The 22381-nt window shown below is 49.4% G+C and overlaps 9 protein-coding genes across 9 annotated transcripts; 5 read left to right on the top strand and 4 right to left on the bottom strand.

Moving 5' to 3' along the window:
• Window positions 1–83: 83 nt before the first annotated feature.
• Window positions 84–1259, bottom strand: FSUBG_1808 (uncharacterized protein; the record flags this gene model as incomplete). The annotated part of the gene is made up of 1 exon (XM_036679514.1): window positions 84–1259. One exon carries the CDS (start codon window positions 1257–1259, stop codon window positions 84–86), a length of 1176 nt encoding a protein of 391 aa, XP_036542724.1.
• A 1169-nt stretch (window positions 1260–2428) lies between these two features.
• FSUBG_1807 (uncharacterized protein) lies at window positions 2429–5411 on the top strand (the record flags this gene model as incomplete). The annotated part of the gene is made up of 3 exons (XM_036679513.1): window positions 2429–4631; window positions 4743–5023; window positions 5070–5411. 3 exons carry the CDS (start codon window positions 2429–2431, stop codon window positions 5409–5411), a joined length of 2826 nt encoding a protein of 941 aa, XP_036542723.1.
• A 2120-nt stretch (window positions 5412–7531) lies between these two features.
• Window positions 7532–8962, top strand: FSUBG_1806 (sentrin-specific protease SENP8 (SUMO-specific protease); the record flags this gene model as incomplete). The annotated part of the gene is made up of 3 exons (XM_036679512.1): window positions 7532–7573; window positions 7718–8382; window positions 8554–8962. The coding sequence occupies 3 exons, from the start codon at window positions 7532–7534 to the stop codon at window positions 8960–8962; spliced, it is 1116 nt and encodes a 371-aa protein (XP_036542722.1).
• A 644-nt stretch (window positions 8963–9606) lies between these two features.
• FSUBG_1805 (ribosome biogenesis SLX9 domain protein) lies at window positions 9607–10219 on the bottom strand (the record flags this gene model as incomplete). The annotated part of the gene is made up of 2 exons (XM_036679511.1): window positions 9607–10164; window positions 10217–10219. 2 exons carry the CDS (start codon window positions 10217–10219, stop codon window positions 9607–9609), a joined length of 561 nt encoding a protein of 186 aa, XP_036542721.1.
• Window positions 10220–10637: 418 nt separating this feature from the next.
• FSUBG_1804 (molybdenum cofactor biosynthetic) lies at window positions 10638–12078 on the top strand (the record flags this gene model as incomplete). The annotated part of the gene is made up of 3 exons (XM_036679510.1): window positions 10638–10827; window positions 10877–11090; window positions 11136–12078. 3 exons carry the CDS (start codon window positions 10638–10640, stop codon window positions 12076–12078), a joined length of 1347 nt encoding a protein of 448 aa, XP_036542720.1.
• A 213-nt stretch (window positions 12079–12291) lies between these two features.
• On the bottom strand, window positions 12292–13012 carry FSUBG_1803 (presequence translocated-associated motor subunit PAM17 mitochondrial; the record flags this gene model as incomplete). The annotated part of the gene is made up of 2 exons (XM_036679509.1): window positions 12292–12395; window positions 12457–13012. The coding sequence occupies 2 exons, from the start codon at window positions 13010–13012 to the stop codon at window positions 12292–12294; spliced, it is 660 nt and encodes a 219-aa protein (XP_036542719.1).
• A 739-nt stretch (window positions 13013–13751) lies between these two features.
• Window positions 13752–15392, top strand: FSUBG_1802 (uncharacterized protein; the record flags this gene model as incomplete). Its single annotated transcript, XM_036679508.1, has 1 exon — window positions 13752–15392. One exon carries the CDS (start codon window positions 13752–13754, stop codon window positions 15390–15392), a length of 1641 nt encoding a protein of 546 aa, XP_036542718.1.
• A 504-nt stretch (window positions 15393–15896) lies between these two features.
• FSUBG_1801 (uncharacterized protein) lies at window positions 15897–18237 on the bottom strand (the record flags this gene model as incomplete). Its single annotated transcript, XM_036679507.1, has 3 exons — window positions 15897–17501; window positions 17619–17771; window positions 17830–18237. The coding sequence occupies 3 exons, from the start codon at window positions 18235–18237 to the stop codon at window positions 15897–15899; spliced, it is 2166 nt and encodes a 721-aa protein (XP_036542717.1).
• A 2559-nt stretch (window positions 18238–20796) lies between these two features.
• On the top strand, window positions 20797–22152 carry FSUBG_1800 (uncharacterized protein; the record flags this gene model as incomplete). Its single annotated transcript, XM_036679506.1, has 1 exon — window positions 20797–22152. One exon carries the CDS (start codon window positions 20797–20799, stop codon window positions 22150–22152), a length of 1356 nt encoding a protein of 451 aa, XP_036542716.1.
• Window positions 22153–22381: the final 229 nt, after the last annotated feature.

The following is a 22381-nucleotide window of genomic DNA, read 5'->3' as shown; positions in this document are numbered from 1 at the left end:
TTAATATGAAAAAAACAGACGTATCCCATATCAACGATTGAGAACAGTTAAAAGTCCACGACTAATTTTACTCGGCCGTCCTCTCAATTATACTCGCCCAATAATTCTACCTTCTCCTCATCTGCCGATGGGAAGTGATTAAGCATGGCCGACAGAGAACGTTTCCGCCCGTGTGTTTTCCTCTCGTCCTTCTCTTCAGTCCTTTCGCCATTTCCAAAAACAGGCTTGAAAACATTATCATAAACCATCCAGGCAACAGTGAACATAACAGTCATGGTGACAGCTAACCATTGGGGCACTCTGCCACGCTTGTCGGCTAGAAACTTGGATAGGAGGATGACCGTTCCGAAGAAAAAGACAGTGAAGAACAAGAAAAAGAATGCCCCTATCTTCTGTCTCAAAGTTGTTATCGTATATGGCTGTAGTGAGTGCAGGTAACGCTGGTATCCATCGGGAAGTTCATGTTCCTTGGCACCGTCTTTGATGAGATTGAGATACCGAGCACTGGCTTGTGCGTAGCCAGGCTCACGCTGAGGGCCGAGCAGAAAGCGATACCACCACTTGTGCTTGCGAGGGTCGTCAGGTAAGTCCTTGTCAGGAATCTGTGGTGCAAAAAGCGTTCTTGACAGAAAAGGTCGAGGAATATCAGGGAATGGCTTCTCGGGGATGGACATCTTGGGAGGCAATGGTATACAGGGCACAACAATCTCTTTGTAGCCTGCGCCACCACCTTCAGTGCGGATGATGGTGCGGTAATCCTCCTCTGTCACCTCGTAGACCACACCCATAAGGCCCTCATCCCACCTGATCTCCTCAGAGTGTGGTGGCTGCGGAGGCTCAAAAGGTGGGATGGGCACCTTGGGAGGTAGCTTTGGCTTCTCAGGAAGCTTTCTGTAATCGACGTTCGCAAAGCATGGCTCGCGATAAGGAATTCCAGGAAGGTTGAACTTAAGCTCCAACGTTGGCACTGAGACGTTCACCTGAGACAGAGGCCTAATGCCACGAACGCCCAGAAATGTCTCAGCGGCGAGGTTGGACCCATAAGCGAGATAGAGATACGTCTTTGGCGCAGGATGGTCTCGATCGACGATATGATCCTCAGCAGCTTGGGCCAAGCGTGCAGCTGATGTACGAGGGATAGAAGAGATCGGCGGATACTTCTTCGGTTCGGGCCGCTGCGCAAGAACACTGAACTTGCGCAGAACGACAGAAAGCGAAGATTTACTGGCTGCGTCGCGGGCGTGCATTGGGTTTGACATGACGTCGCGCAAGAAGCTTAGACGTAAGCTTACAACTGATTGATAGGGCCGTTACACAGGTGTCGCTAAGGGTAGGTAGGTAGATCGGTGATCTTGCCAGGTGGCGGAGGAGGGATATATAAAGCGCTCGTAAATAATAAATATCACAATAAACGTTCAAAGCATGGGTTTCCGGGGAGATAGAAGGCGTTGTTCATCATGAAACGGGTCATTGATTCGGGCGGAGCGGAGATAGTGGGCGTCCCTTGCTGCGCTGCTGAATAATGCGCCACGCGGATAAGGCATGGGAATAGTTGCGCCGACCGATGGTCCGCAGTTAAAGTCCGCTGCGCAAATGATGAATCCCGGACTATCGGGTTTTGCCAGGATTAACTGACGAATTGGCTGGCTTAAAGATTACCAAGCGATGGCCCGATGCAATTGATCGCAGATTAACATGGTGAATTCCTCCGTTGTGTCGAGAAACCCTCCGGATGTGCAGGGTAGGCTGGACCAATTCAACCACCTCAACAACTGACGTTGTTTGCTCCATTACCATCTATTGTTCATTGATTTATTTCAGCCAGTGAAAGGGTTTCTTTGATATTTTTATGCCAGAATAGTTGCGGTAAGGCGTAATTTGTATGCGCTAAGTGTACCTCAAGTTGGCTTGTTGATATAGAAGCTGGACTTGAGGAGAATTCTTTGCATTGTTGATGTTGATAATCTAACCTAACCTCAAGACGATGATATGAATGTGTTATATATAACGCTTTTACCTATCATACCTTACCTCAAGTCCTAAGTGAGCCTTTAAACCATTTCCACGCAGTGATTAACGAATGATTGGGCAAGTGCCATCACAATGAAGCAGGCAAGAGGCATTCAACCTCTTAAGGGTGCCCACTCTTTCCGTTTAGCAGCAGCTTCAACTATCTGCGCCTACCCGTCTCAGCCAAGTACCTACCTAATCACAAAACGTTCTCAAAACAAAAACTCCATGTTCGGATACATTCTTTGATATCGCTTGTGATCTCGGCATCGTTTTATTTCTCCTTCGCTCAGGCAGGTGATAGCCCAAATTACACCTTCCAATCGTTTAGGCGAACTGTAAGTCAGATCCCCTACAACAAACGTTGTGTACCCCTCCAGTACAGTTTCAACCACTGACAGTCTTGCAGTATGCACCAATGCCGCCGCGAAGAGGTGCGAAGTCTGGCCCACGCTCAAAGCGTACGCGGCATTCAGCGAGGATTGTGGCCCTGGGGCAACTCGACACTACCCCAAACCGTCACGATCAGTCTCCTCGTGCAGTTCAGACTCAGGATCCAACACCGGCATTACCAAATCAGGGCGCAAATTCTGGGCCTCCAAACTCTGAGATACCTTCAACAAATGAATTTGATGATGACCTCAACGAGGATGATCTGATGCGGCTGGTTGAAGCTCAAGCCGTTCCATCCGCTCAACCACCACCTGATTTCTCATGGTCTGAAATCGGTTCAACACGCCGAAGCACGCCTTTACGGGAAGACGAACCAAGCTTTTTAGACAACCAAGACTCTCTTCTCGACGAATTTTCCAGTCCAAAGTCCGGTCTAGGCAAGCTTCCCAACACTCAGCCACTGCCATCTGAGCCTGATCAAGAAAGCAAAGAACCTCCTTTTGTTGACTTTTCTGAGACAGCTTCTACTATACGACGAAGTTCACCTTATTATTCGTTGGCGGCCTCTCAAATCGGAGATGACGAGGCACTGAATTTCGTGGAAAACAATCCTTTGGCACCACTACCAAGTACCATCCAAGATTCGATACAGTCTCTTGGACTACCACCTTTGTCTGAATTAGAAGCCATGGATCACTTGCCGGAAGATGAGCTATATGATGTCACGCCTCCCAAGTCGACGGCTGAGCTTGAAGCTGAGACATCGCGAAAAGACGAGGAAGAAACTGAAGCTGCCCCAGAAAGTTCACAGCGTACTAAGAAGCCAAATTCGTCACAGAACTCAAAGACAAAAGGCAGGCCAGGAAAGACCTCAAAAAAGCAAGATGCCCTTACGAGAATATTGGTCGAGGAACTGGAACCATCGGGAGAAGACGAAGTAGAGGAGCAAGCATCTTCACCCCCTGAAAAGCCACCAGCCCAACCCCCAAAGCGGAAGAACGACACTCGCAAAGGCAAAGAGGTATTAAAAGGGAAGCCTGCCGCAATGACATCTAAGGATATACAAACAAGCGAGCAGCGACCAAAGGAAAAGAAGGGCCGGAAACAACGAGCGAAGACTCCCATCCAATTTGACGAAGAGACACAGGAAATCAAAGAGGTAACACCACGCAAGGTACCGGAACAGCCACTTCGCATGCCCATCGTGAGCAGTCTCAGAACAGCGTATGCTGCCTCTGTCTCACCTATTGTAGGTGCAGGTGTAGGGACACCCGGCTCGAAACGAAAGCCTGCGCCAAAGCGTAAACCGCCCGCTAAAGATACTCCTCAGAAGGAGAAAGCTTCCCAGAAAGCCCCCCCGGCAACACGAAAGTCAGGTTTAAAGAAACTGGTGCCTCAAGAGAAACCTGATACGACTGAAAAGGGAAAAGAACGTGCAGTTCCTGCTGCACAAGTAGCACATAAGCCTTCACCCGCGATTACCAAGAGAATAACCCGAGCCAAGATGAAAGAGGAAAGTGAACCAGTATCACAGCCTTCAAAAGTCCAAGAGGCACCAGAAGCAAGAAATGAGACCCAGGGGTCGACCCGGGACCCTATCGTGCTCTCTAGCGACCCTGAAAGCTCTTTGTTGTCGGATGATGACGATGCCTTCGTCCCAATCGAAGACTTACACCCAAAAGAGAAGGCCCAACCAGCAAGGCAGTCCCAATCAGTGATGGGAGAGTTGCTTGTTGACCCAATTGTCGACGTGGAGCCAGCAGACCATGCTCATCGCGAGAAAGCGCAGCCTTCTACACGGCCACAGACCCTACAGCAGAATCCCAAGGCTCTTGTCCCTTCAAGTCCCCAACAAGAACAAATCTCTAGGCAGAGGACAACCATGACGATTAAGCGGGACCCTAAGAAGCTTGTTGAAGAGCCTCTTCCAAGCACGAAGGGAAATCGTGCAGCTCAACAGGGCCGGGAGGTTTTGTCGGCTCGTGATACTAACATTCTCATTCAACAAGATGCCTCACAAGCAAGGACCTTGAAAAGACCTGCTACGACAGTTGATCCCATCGTTGATACCTCTCACCCACCTCGCAAGATCAGTAAAACTTCAAGGAGCTTCAGTGTCAGCCAAGCGGGTAGCCCGTTACCACTCGAAACAAGCCCAGCGCAGCTTGTCGCTGGAACAAGTCCAAGTGCTATGGAAGAAGCTGAATCTGCAGAAGTGCCCAAGCGCAGTCAGCGGATGGAGCCTAGAAGATCCCAACGCCTTCGAAGAACTGCGGATTAGGAATCCCCATATCCTGATGGCAATTACTTACAACAAGAGTACCTCTCTAGTCTGGCAGCTGCAGAGACCATTCCCGACAAGAACAGAGTGGGATTGAGGCCCAAACCAAACACGAAGCTCAAAACTGAGCCTGCCAATTTGCAACCCGAGCCAAGTTCAAGTGATCAAGATATTCATGCTCAGATACTGGCATCCCTGCAGGGACAAAAGGAAGCGACTGCTGAAGTGGAACAGGCCATGGAGCATGACAAAGTCCGCGGCAATGGAGAGTCTCCCAGACAGACACGACCGGCGGGGCCGAATGCAGAGATAGGAGAGAAACTCCATGGACTAGTTGAGGTAAGTCCCTTACCGAAGGTCAGCTCAATGCTAACATGCTGCCTAGATGATGCTGGATCATCTCCAGGCCAAGGAAGCGACCATCTACCGTGGCGCTGATGCCTATCGGAAGAATAGCATCAATTGCGTGGACAAGATTGAACGACGCTACATGCAAGAGAGGCAAGCGCTCAATGAAACGTGGAAGAAGGATAGTGATAGGTTCCTCCGGGGGACGCGGGCAGCCAAGGCAGCGATTGATGAGCGCGGAAAGATACGAGAAAAGGCGATGCAGCAACTGAATGAAACGGCAGCCAGGCGCCGTCACTTATTTGAACAAGCGACGACAAGTTTACGAGCACTTCATGGACGATTGATGCAGGGAAATCTTGCAGGCTACGAAGATTGAGATGATTTACTGTACAGATTTTGTAATGACAGACGATGGGATTTGGTGGAGCCGGGGAATGGGCAAGTTTGAGTCAGTTGTGGGTATGTGATGGCAGTTGGTGGAATGGGGCCTGAAAATCAGGGTTCAATGGCGGCAGGGATCAAAAGGTTGATTGATGGGTCAGTTTCATGTTAGTCGAGCGGTAAGTATCCCGGGCCTGGCCTTATGCTTGATGAGAGTCGCTGAGCATTGATAGTGACTTATTGAGAAGTGATGTCCTCGCTATGATGGCACTCGTGGTCACGTACTACAGAATCTGGGCAAGATATGGAGCGATCTTAAGACGATTGAGACGATATTGAGATGGGGTGTGAAGCAAATCCAAGGTTTGAGACTGGTGGCATTCTAGGCATGCTGAATGGTTGGATGAATGGGAAGAGAGCTATTCTTCGCTTATTCGATGAGGCTAGGCTTGATACGGGAAGCATCGTAGACTGGCTTCAGACTGGCTTCTGGATGAGGGTGGAAAAATACTTGGCGAATAGCGGTTAATAGGAAGCGAGAGAGGGAGACGAATATTACGATGGAGACAAGATGATAACCATGAGACACTTTGAGACGAGTACTGTTGATCTTGCGTGTCATAATAAGCATCACGATCTTCAAGATTAGCTGCCTGCCCTATCGAGCTGATATATTACTGCATTCGTGGCTGGTGATGTCGATGCCTGGAGTGTACAGTCCGGGAGGCGTTTTCGGCGCGATAACGAACGTGGGAAACGATGACGATGGTGGTTTACCTTGGGTTGTGGGTGACGTAGTGACTTTGTGGCGCGGACGGGGTCATTCCCAAGTCCGAGATTTAGATGGTATGCATGATATAAGAGATCCAGACCTGCCGATGAAGCCACTGCGATGAATATACCAAAACCGATTTACGAATATTAATTGCTCTTTTCTTATTAATATTTAATTATTACGTTATTCTTTGCTTTTGCTTGGACCACTTGCGCTTGGATATCCTGCACTTTGTCTGTTACAGCTTGAAATTTGAGTGGCACGACAGGATGGGTTCAGATGATGCGGGGCATATTTCTACACCAGGGTGAGTAAGACGATTGTCTCGTTCTGTTCTGTTCTGTTTCGTTTGGATTCCGTTTATTCAGAGGCCAGTGCCTTTATTCTGTTTCAGTCATGAACAATAGGCACATCTCCCTCCCTATATCACCAACCACTCTTTGTCACATCGTCATATGACCACTCTGCATAAGGGAGGACCCAACCATTCTTCGCCCTAGGTGATGAAAAAGACTGGTCTCAAGACCCCCTAAATCTACACTAACTCTTTTTGTCACTGGATAAAAAGGTCCTAAGTTTTGGCCCGTCTGCGTCAGTCAAAGCTGGCTGCCCGCATTACATCTCTTACAAGCAGGGGCGCTAAAATGCCAGTGCCATCGTCTGCCCCGCCTCCACTGCGTCCTGGGCTCGTGGACTGGGCTGAGCCTCTTGTCCAACGCGGCAGCTGCAGACACTGCCCTTCGCTCCAGTTTTTTTTCCTTTCTCTTTTTTTTTCTCCCCAGACCTCAACCTTTCTTCACGTTGCACAAGGGTCGAAAACTACCTGAAAAGCCTCGGTATAATACCACTGCCACTAGTTCAAAGGAGCTGTTTCTATTGTGTACGGATTTCTCTTATTCAGATTACCACTGTTGACCCCGCTTTCACTGTGTCCTCGACCTATTGTTCACTTACACTGCCACTTGCTGTATCTGTTCTTCTGCTTCAGCTCAGATTGACTTCCATCTTTGACTTCTTCATCCTTTTAACACTTTCATCTTTTACAAACTACTACTTCTCAATCCTCAGCGCATTATCACCCTTTGTGTCCCTGTCTTTTTACCAATCGTTCTCTGACACTTGCGTTCTACAGCCGTTTGCACGGTCTTCTCAACTTTCGGAGCCGCCGATCACGACGACCAGGCAGCTCAAGCTCGGCTGACACCTCGGACTCAACCTTAACCTCCAATTCCGACTACGAGATCACACCCGCAGACTCGACATCGTATTCTCCTGAAATCTCTCCTCGTTCGTCGACCTCGTCTACTTCCACTTCATCCTCGATATCCAAGCAACACAAGATGCCGTTTCGTCAGAGGATGGCCCGCCACTTTGGCGATTCGGTATGTAACTGTAACCCCGCATCTCCGTGCATGCTTGTCTACCTAGGTATCGATCCAATGCGCCTATCTTTGAGATGCGCTTTTGGTAGAGTTTATCATGGAATGCGACTTGTCTAGTGGCGCTGACGCTAACAACTTATATAGCTTGCCCCCGAAAAGCCCTACCTCAGCTACTATGATGTCCTCTTGACAGCTGAGGATATCAAGGCCCTCAAGCACGACTGGTTAACAGATAACAACATTGCTTTCTGGGAGGAATATCTGGAACGCGAAACACTTCCCAAGTATCCTCAAGCTCGCATCATCCTACTTCGTCCTAGCATGACATTCCTCCTTATGAAAGAACCCGACCTCCGATCAGTCCAGTCCGCCCTTCCCGATTTCTCGAAGGTCACCCATATCTTCCTACCCATCAACGACAATCGTAATGTGAGCGTCGCTGAAGGTGGTAGCCATTGGTCACTTCTCCTTGTCTCGACACTCGATGGTGTCGCTTTCCACTACGACTCCCTTGGTGGTGCCAACTACTCCGAGGCCAACGTCGCAACCCGCAAGCTTGCCAATATCCTCGGACGACCTCTTCGATTTATCAACCTCGACGATTGTCCCCAGCAGGAGAACGGCAGCGATTGTGGCGTCTTTGTCTGCTTGTTGATGCGCCACCTCCTCGTCAAGCGCCTTCTCTGCGCTAATGCCCGCGAGAAGGTGTCGATGAGCATGGGTGGTAAGATGGTCGACAGCTATGGTGGCCGCAAAGAGATGATGCGAATTATCGAAAACCTCCGCAAGGAGGGCGAGCGTAGGCGATCGTGAGTGCCATCAATCCTTCCTTTTTCTGTCTCTCCTTTGAATGGCGTGTCTAATAATCAAGATAGGAGAAGCGCCAGCCCATTTTCGAACAAGACACCGCCGCGGATCGAATAGAGAACGGACTGCTACGGCTCTTGCGAAGAATTCGAGGAACTCATAAGACAAATCAGGGAAGCTCAGACGACAAAGGCGCGTAGCGTCCGACAGCCCCCCAAGTCACCACCTCGGTCACCACGCCGTGTATCTCCCCGTTCTCAAGAGGCGAAGAAGTCCCCCGTCAACCAAAGCGGCAAGGGTTCAATTGCCAATGGTCCAGTCACTAAACCCCAGGGCACTTCTCCCACCAGACTTGTTGACCAGCCTCCTTGGAGAGGCATGAGAAACCGTGTGCGCACAAACCCGAACCCAATTCGATCTTCCAAGGATTCACCTCCTCTCGGTCCACAAGCATGCAAGTTCGATCGAGTAACCAAAGAGCCCAGGATTCAATCAAGTCCTCCAACCCCCGTCAAAGTCCGGGGCAAGCGGTCTTCTAGCGCAACAACTGTTTCATCTCAAAGTGTGATCGAGAAACAATGATGCACTTGTTCCACCACTGTAATGAAATGAATTTTACGACGGATGCGCCACGGTCGATTAGTCCTGTTTTCTGTTATCTCGTTTTGTCGTTTTTATTAACCCTGTGTTCTTTTTATCTTGGCGTTGGTGGTAGCGTGGAGCAGTAAGAGGGATGTGGTTATCATGTAACAGAGAAAAGATGCCCATACGCGCGTTTGTTGTTTTAATGATACTCCCAGATATCAAAGTAATGCGAGTTAGCGATGAAGGCGTTTGGTAGGACGTGGAAAGAAAGACATGCGTGCATTTGCACAGCTCATGAAGAATAATTATACGCATAAACGTGACGAGTATTGTATCTGTTGTGAAGTCTTATGCCAGGCCTTCTCAAGGGAGATGGAAGGCTAGAAGTTTATGAAAATGACAGGGTAAACTCATCAAGGAGTCCCCTAAGCTTATGCCAATTTACCTCAGTCTTTATGTCATTTAGGCAAGGTTATAATAGGTTTGATTGCCTGTCCTAGTACTCTGATCGAAGTATATGATTCCAACTCCATACGCCTAGACACATTTCTATGAAAATAGGATCTGCCCCCCTTTTGTAACGTCGCATATGGAATTGATCTCCATCTTTGGTATCTTGTAACCTCTCCACGCCGACCTGCTTAGTTCTTCTCTGCAAAAGCAGGATTCTGCTCCATCGTCGAAGAGATATACCCCCTCAGCGCCGCCCACCGATTCGCAGTCGGCGCCGGCGCAGTCTTCTCCTCCGCCTCAACCTTCTGCGCAGGCACAGCGTCCTGCTGCGTCAACCTCGCCATACTAACCCCAAACCTCTCCATCTCGCCCTTGACAACCCTCTCCTTCCTCTTCAACGCACCCTTTTTACTCTTCAAGCTCTTATGCCTAACCTTTCCTTGCTCGACCTCTGCGCCTTCCTCTAGCTCTGGTAGCGCATCAGCTAAACTCTCTAGATTCGCTGCTAATTTCTTCGATGGTCGTCGCCGCTTTGTGGATTTGGAGATACGTGCCGATTGGATGCGGGATACGAAGGAGGAGTGCTTGATGAGTCGCTTGTCGCGCTTGCTGGAGAGGAAGGAGTCGGTTACTGCGGCGTCGTCGCGGAAGACTTTTTGGGGGGCTTGAGGGTGGATTTGCCCTGTTACTCGCTGGTGGCGGAGGGTGCGCGCGGAGGGCTTTTTGAGACCTGGTGGTTGAGGAGCCTGAGTTTTGTAAGTCAGTGACTTTGAGGGAGTATAGGGGGAGGGAACGTACCATTTTGAGTTGTGGTTGGGGTGTTGGAGATGGGAGGATTTGGTGTGGAATTGAAGGTGTAGGTGAAGATACTGGAGAAACATTTTCGGTGAGGGTGGCTCACCGAGATGGTGGGGCACACCGAGATCCAGCGTAGAGGGCAGTCAACGGCTTTGGTGATGGCCAGTTAACGGGCGATCAGAACTTGGGTAAAATAGAGATTAAAGGTTAAAATCATGACTTGGAACAGGGTCAAGAGACCGTTATCTATTTCCCATAACAGCTCACGCTATGTAATGTTTTATGAATAGAAGTACTAGGACTGCTCATAATCTCAATCGATAGTGGGGTTCAACTCAACATCTCCGTTCTAAGCTGATCCCCTCGTGACTTTTAACTTTCACATCTCAAACTCGCACTTGTTCACTCTCATGCAAGAACAATGGAGGAAATCGACAATATTCGAAGAGAAATTGCAAAGCGAGAAGTCGAACTCGCAGATCTACGCTCCCAACTCGCAGCCGCAGAGTCTCAAGCACGTGAATCTCAAGAAGCGTGGAAATGGCCACTCGATAATTACGAGTACGAGAGGTACAGTCGACAGATGATTGTTCCAAACTTTGGACTGCAAGGTCAGTTTCCATTTGAATACTCAAGCGAAAGTTGCTAAGTGGAGAATAGGTCAACTACGCCTGAGAAAGGCCAAGGTCCTGCTTGTTGGAGCCGGAGGTCTGGGATGTCCTGCTGCTGCATACCTCGCTGGTTCCGGGATTGGCACGATCGGTCTTGTTGATGGCGATGAGGTTGAAGTTTCGAATTTACACCGTCAAGTTGCGCATTCGACGGGTCGTGTAGGTATGAGCAAGGTTCAGAGTGCGATTACATATCTCAAAGAGTAAGACTCCATACTTATCCAAGAAGTCTCGACTAACATGCGAAGCCTGAATCCGACCATAACTTACAATGCGCACAACACTCATTTAACACCACAGAATGCCGAGGATATTGTATCGGGCTATGATTTAGTCCTTGATTGTACTGACCACCCTACATCCCGCTATCTCATTTCAGATATCTGCGTTCTTCTCTGCAAGCCCCTTGTCTCAGCATCTGCGTTCCAAACATCTGGCCAATTGATCATTCTGAATAACCCTCCTGGAAAAGGTCCCTGCTATCGCTGCATATTCCCTACGCCGCCGCCACCAGATAGCGTGGTTGGATGTGGTGAGGGCGGAATCATTGGACCTATCGTTGGCACGATGGGTGTCTTACAAGCTTTAGAGGCCATCAAGCTGATTTCGAGAGGTGATCTCGAGATCCATGGAGAGGCCAAGACACCGATGCTGTTACTTTTCAGTGGCATGGCTGATACCCCTTTCCGATCTGTGAGGATGAGGGGCAGAAGAAAGACTTGTTTGGCGTGTGGTGATGAGAACAGACTGACTTTGAGCGACTTGAAGAACTCAATGGACTATGTTCAGTTTTGTGGTGTCAAACAGCCTGTTCAGTTACTCCAACCGGATGAGCGAGTCACAGCAAAGGAGTATGAGGAGCTCGCCAAGTCAGAGAAAAAGGACATGCTGCTCGTGGATGTCCGAGAGAAGGAACATTTTGACCTCTGCAATATTTCAGGCTCGGTCAACATCCCTATCAGTCGCTTCATGAGCGCTCGTGGTGAAGCTACACCAGAAGGATGGCCAAGCGATCTGCCTCATTCGACCCCCATATATATCGTCTGCCGAGTCGGCAACGATTCGCAGATTGCCGCGCAAAAACTCAAAGACCTGGGACTAGGGAACAACGGAGATAGATTTATCGGCGATATTCTGGGTGGTATCAAGTCATGGAAGGACACCGTTGACCCATCTGTGCCTTTTATATAGACTGACAAAGAGACGCCGGCTCAAAGAGGAAATGGGGATAGTCGTATTGGATGAGAGATTTTATGATACATACATACAACATACAATGCCCGTGTTAACCCGAGCACACCAAGGACAGGCCATTCCTGCCCATCAGCTGCGCCATTACAAATAACATTTTGCTCAAAGTCAACAGAGACTCATGTGAGATATTTTTTCTTTTCTTTCTTTCTTTTACACAAAGTTGGCAGTCTTCTTTTTGTTGAATGCCTTTTGGTCTTTTAGCCATTGGCGATATCCAGAAACACTAGAGATCTTTTCGCCGTAGAAATCGGGAACTGTTCCGTAGTTAGCAACTTACTCGATCGGCACCTGAAGCTAGCGAGATGAAAAACTTACCAGGGTTGCTGGCGCTCGAGTTGGTGGGGTCAACCCGATGCTGCTTGATGCGCTCAAAGAACTGAGCCTCTTTCTGCGTCATCTGCTTCTTCCACTGACGATTCAAGAGGTAAAAGACCTGGTTTCCAACACTAGGGCCGCTCAACCACCCAAGACCCGAGAACGCGAGCGTCATAAGTCCCAGCGTCATAAACGGATCGAGAGGGATTTGCGAGATGATCGGTTCCGCCAGACCCGTCGAGAGAAAAACGGCGCCCGCACCACCGGTGAAGAGTCCATTGGTGATAGAGAACAAGAGCTGGTATCGTCGGCGCGAAACTCGCAGCTTGAAGAAGCTGTTCCAGTCGAGCGGAGGGAGTTCGGTGGTGGACTGCGGCTTATCGGCGTAGGTGCGAGAGAAGGTCTTTGCGACGACGGGTGTGAAGCATTGAGGTCGGAACGGCGATGCTGAGAGACATGATGCTGGACGCAGAGTTGAGAATGAAGCTTTTTGTGATGAGCGCACGAGACCTGTCAACGGCATGCGCAAGACGGAGGTCTTGAGCGGAGAAGCCATGGTGAAATGAAATTGATGGTGTAGCCAATTGAGTTTTGAGAGGGAAAAAAAGTCAATTAGAGGTTTGGAGTGGAGATTGGAAGATGTCGTTGTGCCGTCGGTTATTGGGCGTGACGTGGGGATGCTGAAGCTCGGGTAGAGCTGTGTTCGTGATCTCATGGTGGATGGAAAACTTTGGCGCTTGGTTAGGCGCGGCTAAGCGCTGCCGCCATTAGGACTCAATTACGGTAGGAAGGGGATAACCCACACCCCCCTAATAAGGGTTATATAGCTTTAAGTAAGTTAAAAGTTAATTATCTTCTTCTTATTTGTCTTAGTATTTAGGCATAGAATTAAAAATATTAGCTACTAAATTAATAAAGACTTTTTAAAATAATTAAATAATTAAAACAATTTCAAGTTTCCTTTATTTATTTAATTAAAATACAACCTATAGGTCTTTATATGCTGTGTTAGGCTTTGTTGATCTTGTCATTGGCTTAGTCATCAGGTAGCAGCTCTTTCTTAGGCCTGGTGCCAGCCTCTTACAATACATGCCGCGTTTTAGAACAGCTCATGGAACAGATTTATTCTTACGAACACGCCGACGACACAGATAAAAAATCTCCTTTACTTAATCTGCCTCAGTTTATTTCTTGATCTATGAGTTCTACCCACCCAATCGCGTTGGCGACTCTTCCGATATAATCCTGCTAGAACTGGCGTCGCTGGTCGCGGGACTCGCGTCGGCGCACCAGCGATGGAGTCCTTCCAACAGCAGCTCGAGCCAGACGAGTCGGAAAAACGAAAAACGAAGGAACAAAAGAGATCTCGGATCGAAGTACGTCTTCGCTCTAAACCAAGAGATTATGTCCCTGGAAGTGGCCCTCCACTGCAGCCTATAAGCTTGCTACCACCCCAAGACTCGACCGCGTACATATTGGAGCGAATCATTCTTCCCTCGCCGGGACTTGCTGCAGATGGACACCCTCTACCGAGACGTATGGCATATATCGTGTCATGGACGGACCTACCGGCGGCGCAGATGTTGGTTCCTGCAATGGATATTCTGGAATACGTATCGCCGAGGAAATTGGAAGAGTGGGAATTCAAAAATACGGAAGAACAGCTTGAAGAAGAAACGGCGGAGAAAAGGAAGACAGAAGCTGGACAGGTGGCACAGCAAAAGAGGCGTGGTAGACCACCCAAGCACAGTACGATAGAAACGGCTGTTGTTGCGGTAGTAGAAGACGACGAGGCTGTTCCAATGAAGGGGGCCATGACGATCAAGACCCCTACAAAGAACAGGCTGAAGGACTTTGAAGGACTGTCGGATGAAGAGGGTCCCGCGAGACAGTTGCAGTGGGAAATAACTGGTGATTCGGCTGAGACGTCGGATCAGGCATTGGATGAGCATAGAGGGACTGTTGAGGACTCAGAAAGTGCTTTCAGTGGCACTAAGATGGATCTGTTGCATGTTTCAGCAGCTGATTCCCATGTCCCAAAGAAAAGTCATAACAAGGGCAAACACTTCGAGTCGTTCCCGTCAACAGGGACCTCGAGCCGGCAAAGTACGCCCCAGATCACGAGCATACGCTCCAAGTCTGAAGGCAAAAAGAAACTTAGTCGTCCTTCAAAGAAAGCACGACCTTCTAACGGACTACTGAGTGGCGTTCAGGGTACAGGCTCCGCCTCAGACTGGACTCCCCAAGAGTCACTCACCTGCTCTAACTCGGGGGTTGAGACACCAGATCCAGAGTCAGAAACCCAAACAGCACGACTCATCGAAGAAGCTATGTCGGTTCAGAAGAAACCTCCAAAGTCAAAATCCAAGCCCAAAAGCAGCATCCCCAAGTCTCCAGAACCAGTTCCTCAAAAAGACCCTAGCCAAGAAGCTGAAGAGGCAGATGAATCAGGCTGGGAGGTGAAGCGCCTCGAAGACATGGAACTCTACGATGTCGAAGGCCAAGGTCTAGTGCGCTACTTCCTGGTCCGCTGGGAAGGCGACTGGCCCCCTGACCAGAATCCCTCTTGGGAGCCAGAATCCAACCTCCCCAAAGATCTCATCAAAGCGTACCTCCGCAACGGCAAGCGGAAGCGCTCAGAAAAGCCGGTTACAAAACCAGCTTCTAAGCAGCCCTCCGTTGCACCGTCCTATGCACCGAAGAAGAAGTCTATGAAACAAACTACTTTATCATGGGGCGTTCCCGCAAAGCAGTTCAAGAGCGTCAGTGAAGCTTTCGCAGGGGGAGAGGAAGACGAACTCGGAATGCCCGTCGCTCCAGATCCACGTAAGGAGGATGATGACGATGATGAGCTTTTCGTCGTGGAGGAACCTCCTGCGAAGAAGAGGGCTAAGAACTTGGGTGCGAATGGATGGGGAGTAAATGATTATAGATGAAGGGAAAAACAACAAAGTCAGGTTGGCTACGGAGTTGGAGATGGCTTTCGGGCAAGGATTCTTATCATTACGGGCGAAGGCGTAATTACTTTTCAAAAGCAGACGGTCACGGCGGACATGCATAGCATTAGAGATACCCATTTTGTGTCAAATGACTTTTTTTTTACATTGAACTACCTAAAAGTACCGTAAACTACCGTTGATCCATTGACCGATTCCTCAGGGCGCCAAAAAGATGTCATACAAATCCCTCCCGTCCGTTATAGCAATGCCCTTGATTAAATGTTCCTCGTTCATATTGCATTGACCTTGCCCCCCCCAAAAAAGACATTGTGGAAATAAACGCAAGCCTTGCTTGCTGTCGTCGTTACCATGTTGGCCGATGACTGCACTGTTCGTGGTGTTCAGTGTTCGTATCACTGAACGTTGTTGGGTGTTCATGGGAACACTGCTGATCCGTAGATAACCAGCTTGCGCAATATCGCGACTTGTTGTTGTGTAGATTTACTTTCGCTCGGCCTCAGCGGTCGAGACTACCTTGCGGGACTTGGGGTTCAAGTAGGCTTTGATTTGGCTGGGGATTGTAGTGAGCCTCTCAGGGTTCCATGACGACGGGAATCCAAACTTCTTGTTTATATTCCGTCGGACATTGGCAACACGCCCATACTCGGCATACTTGGGCAGATAGGGAAGCTCGTTGGCTTCACAGTAGTGCTTCCAGAAAGGAGCCCAGTTGATCTTGAGGACATTCTCCTGCTTGAGTTTCGTGATATCCATGGAGTCAAGCTTGGTGTAGATGTCGCCGTCGACCTCTCGAGAATAGATCTGGCCCTTAACGATGATGTATTTGATGTTCGCATCCACGAAGTTGAAAGTGATGTTGGTCATTTGGATGTCTCGGAGCAGGGGAGACGTCTTGTCATCGCGGACGAGGATGTGAGGAACGACACTTCTTCCTGGGTATTGAGACGGAGACTGCAACATCTCCACATTCGACGGGGTGCTTGAAGCCTCCGCGTTCATCGACGAGGTACGTGACGCCTCCTCATTCACGGACGGAGTGTGAGGCACATCTACGGTCATTGACGGGGTGCGCGACACTACCTCCACGTTCATCGACGAGGTACGGCTGGTAACCGCACGTCGGGGAATGTGTGCGCCATAGGGGAAGTTCGAAGAAGGGGTAAAGAGGTTGAAAGGTTGCACATTCCATGCATCAGAGAGATGCTTGGGAGAGATGTGCGCGATAGTGTTGGAAACGGAACTGGTGAGCTCCTCGACGTCGCGGTCAGAAGGAGTCGGCCCAAAGCCCATCTTGGTAGCAGGGCCATGGTACGGCATGAAGACTTGGTTGAGGATCATGTAACAGAGACGACCAGCCTCAAAGACACTGGAGAACTCAACTGACAGCTTGCCGTTCATCTGGTTATCGTTGGGGTAGAAGAAAGCACGGATGATGTACTTTGTTCCAAATCGAGTAAAGAGGTACCAAATGGCAGAGGTAGGAAAGTTCTCAAGAGTGATACAACGACCAGAGAGCTCGCTGTGATAGCCGACACCATATTGAAGGGGGTGTCCATGGCGGGAGTCGTAAGACGAAGTGGAGTTGATAAGCTTGACTTCAATATCGTAGAAGCGCCCGGTGCTGTCAACAAGCTCAAGCCCGTTGGCCTTGATGTTGGCGACGTATTTCTTAGCAGCGGCGGAGTCGCGAAACTCCACGCAGGCCATCTTAAAAGCAGTGCCACTGTTGACGAGATTGTCCATGATGGAAATTCTGATCAGACCTCCGACACCACAGACCGCATTGGCAACCTGAGTGAGAGTGGTGCCTTGAGGAATCTTGTTCAAGAGCACACGGCGGGAGTCGGCGGTGCCGTTAGGGTCGAAAACTGACTGAACGTTGATCATGTACATTTCGTCGTCAGAACGAACCCAGACGGTCTCGCTCTGGTTATCGACGGGGGACTCCTGGCCATCAGATGCAACGACTTGGTTGGTTGTGGATGTATCATTGTTGCCGCCATCGGCAGCAGGGTCAACCTCAAGGCGGGCCGCGAATTGAGACTCCAGTTCGGATGAATCATCAGCAAGGGAATTGGGGGGATCCTATTCCCCCGGTCCGTTGCTGGATTCGTCCGATCCTTCATCATCAGACGAAGCCTCGTCGTCACCCTGTGTTTAAACATTAATCATCTGATTCAATAAGTGACATGAAATACTTACATCGCCGGACGAGGAGTCACCCTGAGCTTCGCTCATCTGACGCAGTGCGATGTTGCTTTGCTCCAGGTCGGCTTCAACTCGACCAAGCTCTTCCATCTTCGCGAGGACCTGGGTTGGGGTAAGGCTACCGTCGGTGGAGCCAATAATTTCGTCCTAAGAGGTGAAAGCGTTAACATGAGATGATAAGTATGTTTGACTGGGGATGACTTACTCGAAGCTCGTCATAACGAACGCGGTTGGCCTTGTTCTCCTCCTTGAGTTTGATCAGATCTGCACGAGCCTGCTCTCGAGCCTCTTGCTGGCTCATCAGTTCCTCTGATGTGAGGTCGGGGAAGTTGACAGGGTCGGATAGATAGTCAAGCTGGGTTTCGAAGCTGGCAAGCTTCGAGTGGATCATGTCGTCTCGCTCCTCGAAAGCCCGGTTCACTTCTTCGCTGTCAGCCGACAGAGCAAGGCTCATATCATCAGAAGGATGGGAGTCCAAGTCTCCGAAGGCGGCGCCAACTCCGTTGAAGTCGGAGGAGCCAGAAGACTGTTCATCGGAACGGAAAGACAGAAAGTCCCAACTGCCCTGCTCGGAGGTAGGACCTCGATCGCCGTTGAAGGTGGGAGAAGACATTGTTATGTCGACGATGGGTAGTTAAAAGGAAAAGGAGAAGAGACAGAAAGTTGGAGATGAGGTATACAGGAAGGGGGATGTTTGGGTATGGGGATACTTCTCAAGAAGAGAATAGAATGAGGATGGTTAGATACTTGTGATATTCTTGTACGACACGGTTAAAGTGAAGATGTTGTAATGCAAACTTTGTTTTGTGTAAAGAGATGTTGTCAAGAGACGCGGAAGAGTGATGTGAGAGGAGATGTTGTTGTGGAGGGGGAGAAAAGAGGAGAGCAAGATATACGCGAGAGGGGCAGAAGATGCAGCCTACGACGCGTCAAGCCCTAGCCTATAGGAGAGCAGAATCAACAAAAGGCAGACGGTCCGGTGACCAGGTAACGGCCAGTCAAGCTGCCAGTGGTGCTCAGGAGTAGGGCACTGAGTATTTACTCCGGGGACAGGAATTTCTTTCTTGTGGGAAAGGGATAGGGCATTGTAGGAGTCAAGGACTTGAGGCACTGCAGAGGAATTGGTCTTAGCAGCGGAGGGGCTCAGGAGAAGTTGGAGGAGCGGCAGTGCAGTGGGACAAAAGCATTAGAAGCTATCGAGACATGAATCACCTTGATGCCGAACAGTTATCCTGTTCATACATCCACAAGAAAGCAGCAAGGCCAATGTTCAAGTTCAAATTCCTATGTTGTTCATGAGCACATATCGCCATGACACTCGACCCAAGATTTAAATGTAGATAATATAATCGTAATCCCAATATTGTCGGAGGTAGATATTAATGACAAGATGTCCAGTGCCAACTTTCACTTACTCTTCTCCAGCCCAAGTGGTGTTGTTGCTTGGTGTTGCGGGTGGCCTGCATCCCATTCTGTCCCGCCCCTCCACTGATGAAACTATTCGGGCCCCCACTAGTCTCCCAGAAGTCATCACGATATCGCCATCTTGTTGTTTTTGTTCATCCATATTGTATTTCGTCCAGTACATCGAAATTTCATCCACTGGCACACAGTCATGGAACTCAGAACTCGAGGGATGCATATCCCCTTGATCGTCCAGAGTATTAGCTTCCTCACTGAGGAAGCAGTGCATCTTGGGGCATGCTAACCTTGTGTCGTTGCGCAGTGTCACCACCATGAATTCATGGTGTTTTCCACACTTCGACCCCGAACCCGTAAAGCAAAGAGACGATGTGCATCGGCCATCTGCGAGACTCATCCCCATCCCTCTCGATCATACCGGCGGCGGCGGTGTCTTGCCAACGGGCATACGAGACACCGGTCAAAGACGAGGAGGCACTCCGTCAATGACGCAGCGACCTGGGAGCGGCCTCATCGGCGAGACAAGAGCAAGAAGCACGACAGCAGCATGGCCTTGATAGTCATCGGAGCATACTGACAGATCAACAGGCCTTCACTCGAAGACACGACACTTAAAGACACGACGCCCGAAGTCCATAGCGCGACAGAGGAACGCACATACACAGGATCACATATTCGAAGACTCGATCTGCTTCTACTCCTTATTCTTGCACTCGCTTTCATATCAGTCAGACCACTTGTCTTGACTGCGATGGGATCTGCCAAGCATCGACGCTCCTTGATCCATACAAAGGTTCCTCCTATTACCGTACATACAAGCTGTCACTGACCAGACTTGGTCATGTTACAGGAGAACACGCACGAGTATCCCTAAAAGCGCTGGCTTTGCGGAGAAGACACGACGTACGAAGAGACCGCGAAAGAAGAGACCGTAAACCAACGATTCATCGAGATTCGAGACGCATTGAGATCCAATACAAGGCACATAAGCACAAAGGGAGGACAGGGAACAAGGGATTGGCGCTACAGTTGACAAAGAACTCAGCGAACAATTGGAAGTTGGCCATCAAAGAAAGGAGTCTTTGGAAGGAGATTGATGAGCAATGGACATCAATTGGCCTCGCCACCCGACGATACGACCGCAGAACGAACACTCGGGCATTGGAGACAAGGAGAAGCAGATAAAGGGGCAAATGCTTCAAGACATGAAGTTGGAATACTTAGAAGAAACAAGGTTGCAACGGTCTCACGTGAAACGACATCTCGTTCCTGCTCTATCTCCATAAGCTCCACACTAAGACACCTTCGGGTACCTCTAAATTGACCCACTGTACGCAATAAGTAGATCCACTCAAGGTCATGTCCTCATACAGTCACGTATGATAGTAGGTACTAAGTTAGTAGAAGCTACTTGACTCTTGGTTCCCCTGGATTTAGAGACTTTACTTTCTCAATGACTTGAGAAAATGGCCCCAAATGATCAAGGCCGAGGATCGTCTGGGCTTCTTGGGCGTCTTCCAGCCGAAGTACTCAACCAAGTACTCAGCCAACTGCACAACATCGACTTGAAAACTCTGCGCCAAACATGCACTTATATCAAAGACTCCACGCATCTTCGCCTTAACCGTCTCTTTCTCTCGCCCAATTTGCGCGATATAGAAGTCTTCAGGCTGTTGCAGATCACGAAACCTTTCGGCTCTATGTCACAGAGATCATCTACGACGATGCACGTTTTAATCCAGCCCACGAAATGGAGTGGCCCTCATGGTATGACGAAGAAAATGATATCGGTGAGGCCACTGGAGTTCCCGAATGGTATCGTCACGTCTACCGCCAGAATCGCGGGATGATCGGGTGGTATAAGCCACACTATAGCCAGGTTAAAGAGGCCTTTGAACATCCACTCAGCCCAGCAGAAGCATTCAATCATTTCAAGAGATTGTGGCAAGAACAACAAGAGACTATTGCCACAAACAGAGACGCCGATGCGTTGAAGTATGGGCTGCTACGTTTCCTCAATCTGAGAAGAATGGTAGTTAGTCCTGCAGCTCATGGAAAACCTGGACTGCCGTGGTATCTCACGCCTACTATCAGATCACTCCCACGGGGTCTCCTTTACCCTATTGAGCGTGGATGGCCTCTTGTAAAGACGCATTCCAACTTTCCCGAAGCGAGGGATTGGGGTCGCTCGGAGAAGGATAAATGGCGCGGCTATTGTCTCGTCAGTCGCATCGTCGCCCAACACCTACGGGAGAAGCCAGAGAGTAAACTTGCCGCCTTGGCAATTGACACCAACCAGCTTCGGACAGGAATCAGTTGTCGTATATTCGATGACGCCGAGAACAGCGAGATCGAAGACCTGAAGACCATCCTAAGTCATCCTGGGTTCACGGGCCTTGACCTCTCCCTACACTGCGGTAACCAGTGTAACATGAACTGGTGCTCTTTTCGAAGTAACCATTTGCGGAATACACTTGCCATGGCGAGAGATATCCAACATTTCAGCCTACTCACTAATGTTGTTTATGTTGACGACTTCTATGACTCTGACGACTCTGATGGGGAGGAAGTAGACCACTTTGTCCCTTTGCAAAGCATCTTCCCTGTCAACGACTGGCATCAACTTCGACATTTCGGCCTTTGTCAATTCATCGTCAAAAAAGACAACGTCATACAATTTCTTGGAGCTTTACCCCCAACCCTGGAGTCTGTTGAGCTGAGCTTCTTGATCTTCATGCCCGATAGTGGCGACTATCACAGCTTGGTGCACGACATGCGCGAGAAGCTAGGCTGGCGCGAGCGGGACGCAGAAAACCAGCCCAAGATAGTTGTTCGTGTTGACGTCCGAGTTTCGAGGGTTCATGGCGCTGTGATGATGGATGTTAGCAGGGAGGTGACCAGTTTCATGTATCAAGACGGTGAGAACCCATTTGAAGAAGATGAGGGATGTGTTGAGGATCCCTATATTCGTCAGAGTGATACACTTGAAGGTAATGGGAGGCTCTTGGATGCATTTGAGCCCGGTTTTGAGGAACCTAATGTTAGCAGGCTTGCTATAGAGAAATCAGAGGAGGGTCTACGACTAAGAGAGACGGGAGAGGGATGATGGATGGCCCATACATTAGCTCCCGGGTGAGTCAAGCGGCCAGTTTTAGCACCCTTGCCCCCCGCAAAAGTCCCCTGCTAAGCTCCCAGGACATGGGTTGTAGATGTCAATTACAGGGGTATTCAGAGACAACGACATGTTGGACCAACACAGATGATGAGAATTAGGGCTGCAGAACCAATGATTTTTTGACTAGTCACATTTGCCTCTCATGTATAAATTCTGATCA

The sequence above is a fragment of the Fusarium subglutinans genome (assembly GCF_013396075.1).
Source record: "Fusarium subglutinans strain NRRL 66333 chromosome Unknown NRRL66333_c0000014, whole genome shotgun sequence".
Classification (NCBI taxonomy): Eukaryota; Fungi; Ascomycota; class Sordariomycetes; order Hypocreales; family Nectriaceae; genus Fusarium; species Fusarium subglutinans.
This window is presented reverse-complemented; position numbering and strand designations above follow the sequence as displayed.